Source organism: Nestor notabilis, unplaced genomic scaffold (assembly GCF_000696875.1).
Source record: "Nestor notabilis isolate BGI_N333 unplaced genomic scaffold, ASM69687v1 scaffold5622, whole genome shotgun sequence".
Lineage (NCBI taxonomy): Eukaryota > Metazoa > Chordata > Aves > Psittaciformes > Psittacidae > Nestor > Nestor notabilis.
Window position 1 is genome coordinate 12,796 of NW_009918690.1, and position 2,590 is coordinate 15,385.

General features: G+C 57.8%; 1 protein-coding gene across 1 annotated transcript in view; it reads left to right on the forward strand.

Annotated features, from left to right (window-relative positions):
• Window positions 1–740, forward strand: part of FBXW5 (F-box and WD repeat domain containing 5) — a gene marked incomplete at its 5' end in the record, with an annotated part of 13,528 nt that extends 12,788 nt beyond the window's left edge. The window contains one exon of the mRNA XM_010009850.1: window positions 184–740. Within this exon, the coding sequence (XP_010008152.1) occupies window positions 184–430 (247 nt within the window). The remainder of the gene's footprint in view (window positions 1–183) is intronic.
• Between the last annotated feature and the right edge of the window lie 1,850 nt (window positions 741–2,590).

Here is a 2,590-nt window from a genome sequence, read left to right on the forward strand (position 1 = left end):
AGCAACCTGGTCTGGTTGAGGGTGTCCCTGCTCACTGCAGGGGGTTGGACTGGGTGAGCTTTGAAGGTCCCTTCCAGCCCAAACCAGTCTGTGATTCTGTGGATGACAGGACTGCAGGTGGGGCCAGGGTGTTGGGAGCAGCAAGCTCTCGGTGATGTCCTCACCTTGTCCTGTCCACCACAGCGGGGCAGAGGATCGCCACGGCTATATCTGGGACCGGCACTATAACATCTGCCTGGCCAAGCTGCAGCACGACAACGTGGTCAACTCGGTGGCGTTCAGCCCAATGGAGCAGGAGCTGCTCCTCACCGCCAGTGACGACACCACCATCAAGGTGTGGCGCTCCCCTCGTGCTGTGCGCAGCCGACAGGCTTGGAGGCCCCGGCCCAGGAAACTGCTCTTCTCCTGGCTCTTGAACCAGAAAAGCTGAACCCGGCTCCACCCGCACCTGCAGCTTCTCACTGCAGCCACCTCTGGAGCCTGCAGAGCTTCGAGCCCTCTGCAAGAGACGAGCTCTGGGCACTGAATCCCATCTGCTGAGTCAGGAGGGGCCCTGGTAGCGGGAATTGCTTCCTCCTTGGAGCGTCTGCTTCAGAGACAGAATGTAAGAGCCAAGGGCCTGCTCCTGGGCCCCACGGGCGCAGCCTGAGCTGATCAGTGCAGGGTGGGCTCCCCACAGCTTCTCACAAACGCTACTACTTCGTAACAGCTTGCTCAGGGTGAGCTCTGGTCTCCAAGAACAGACTGAGGCGCATTCCCAGTGCTGGTACTGGTGAGCCTGGGATGTGGCTGACCTTGCCGAGAGCTGCTGCTGCAGAGCACTTTGCAGAGCCCAGTGCAGCGCTGCTCCATTGCAGGACTCTTTTAACGTAGTTTTACTCATGGTTTCGTCCCAAACCTCCCCAGGCAGTTGGGCTGGCTGCTGGGCAAGGCCAGTGCCTCCTCCCTGAGGGGCATCTTTGCCCTGGAAGGCAGCAGGGCTGGGGGGGGCAGCCAGTGCCCAGCCCATGACTTCTGTTGGCAACAACATGTTGATTTTGCCAGTTGCAAAACTTGAGTGTGGGGAGGCTGGTGGTGACATGGTCTTTGCTCGCCCTTCCTCTGCTTCCACCACTTCACTAAGCTGTGGCACTGGTAGCACACTTACTGCAGGGGCTCGGCTGTCCCCTCCGGGGGGCAGCTGTGTCCATGGCTGGTGGCTCTTGTGGCCACCTCCCTCCCACACTGCTCAAGTCGTGGCACTTCAGGTTCTCTTGGTATGTTCTCCATGAACGGGTGTAGGCACCCATGGGTGGCTGCAGGTTCCCAGGGGTGCCCGGGGACTGCAGCCCTCCTCTGCCTGACATGACAGTTGAATAAGCTTCACCCTGGGTTTGGAGATGAGGTACCCACAGCTGGTGGAGCTGGAGCAGTTGAGCCTGTGTTCGCTGTATCTGGCCCTGAGGCTTTTCTCTCTACAGCAGGTACCTGAATCTAAGGGTCTAAAATTAAGCTCCTGCTCTTGCCCTGGCCGGGATGGGGATGAAGGAACCGCTCCTGGGCTTTGGGCTGTGCCTCGGAAGGAGCCATGTCCCGGGCAGGGCAGGGGAAGGCATCTGGGGCCTCCCCTGGGAGCAGGGGGGCAGTTGTCTGTGCCACTCAGCTGGGGGCTGCAAATAGGCTTCCTGGAGGCTGTGGACACTGTGCTGATGATGCACATCAATGGCTTTAACAGCTCCTGTGCCCTTAGAGTGTTTGTGCCCCAGCAGGTGCCTGAGGCTTTAACCACAGCCCCTGTACTCAGGTTTTCTGTCAGCATGGGACTTCCAGAAATAGGGAAGTCCTTTGTGTGTGTGCACAGGCTCCACACCCAGTGCTCAATCCAGTCACACAGCAAAGGAATATCCTCCACTTTCCTCCTCCCCCGAGACTGTGCAATCTGCTCCCATGGCTCAGTGTAACAGTGAGCAGGGCACGGAGGGGTTATGTTTGTGCCGAGTTTTGCTCTTCAGTATGGCATTGAATAAATATTCTGCTAAAGCATCTCCACACTGTGAGTCTATTTGCTTGCTGAAGCAGAACTGAGGCAACCAGACGGAGCTGAACAGCTTGTACCCACCTGCCCTGGGCTATGGAGGGCAGGCAGGAAGCTTTTAACGACAGGAAGAGAATCACAGACTCTAGGGCTGGATACCTTCCACTAGAGCAGGTTGCTCCAAGCCCAACCTGGCCTGGAACCCTGCCAGGGATGGGGCAGCCACAGCTTCTCTGGGCACCTTATGCCAGCACCTCAGCACCCTCCCAGGGAAGAACTTTTGCCCAAGAGCTCATCTCAATCTCCCCTCTAGCAGGTTAAAGCCATTTCCCCTTCTCCTGTCCCTACAGGCTCTTGTCCAAAGCTGTTCTCCAGGTTTCCTGTAGCCCCTTTAGGCTGTGGAAGACTGTTACTTAAAAGGGGCCTATAACACAGCTGGAGGGGGAGTTGCACAACTGGGAAGGTAAATCTGACATGTTACACTCATGTCCTGGGGGTGCTGAAGCAGCTGTGAAGTCCCTGGCTGCTTCCACCATCCCTGCAGGGCTAAACCCACACCAGGGAAGGACACGCCCC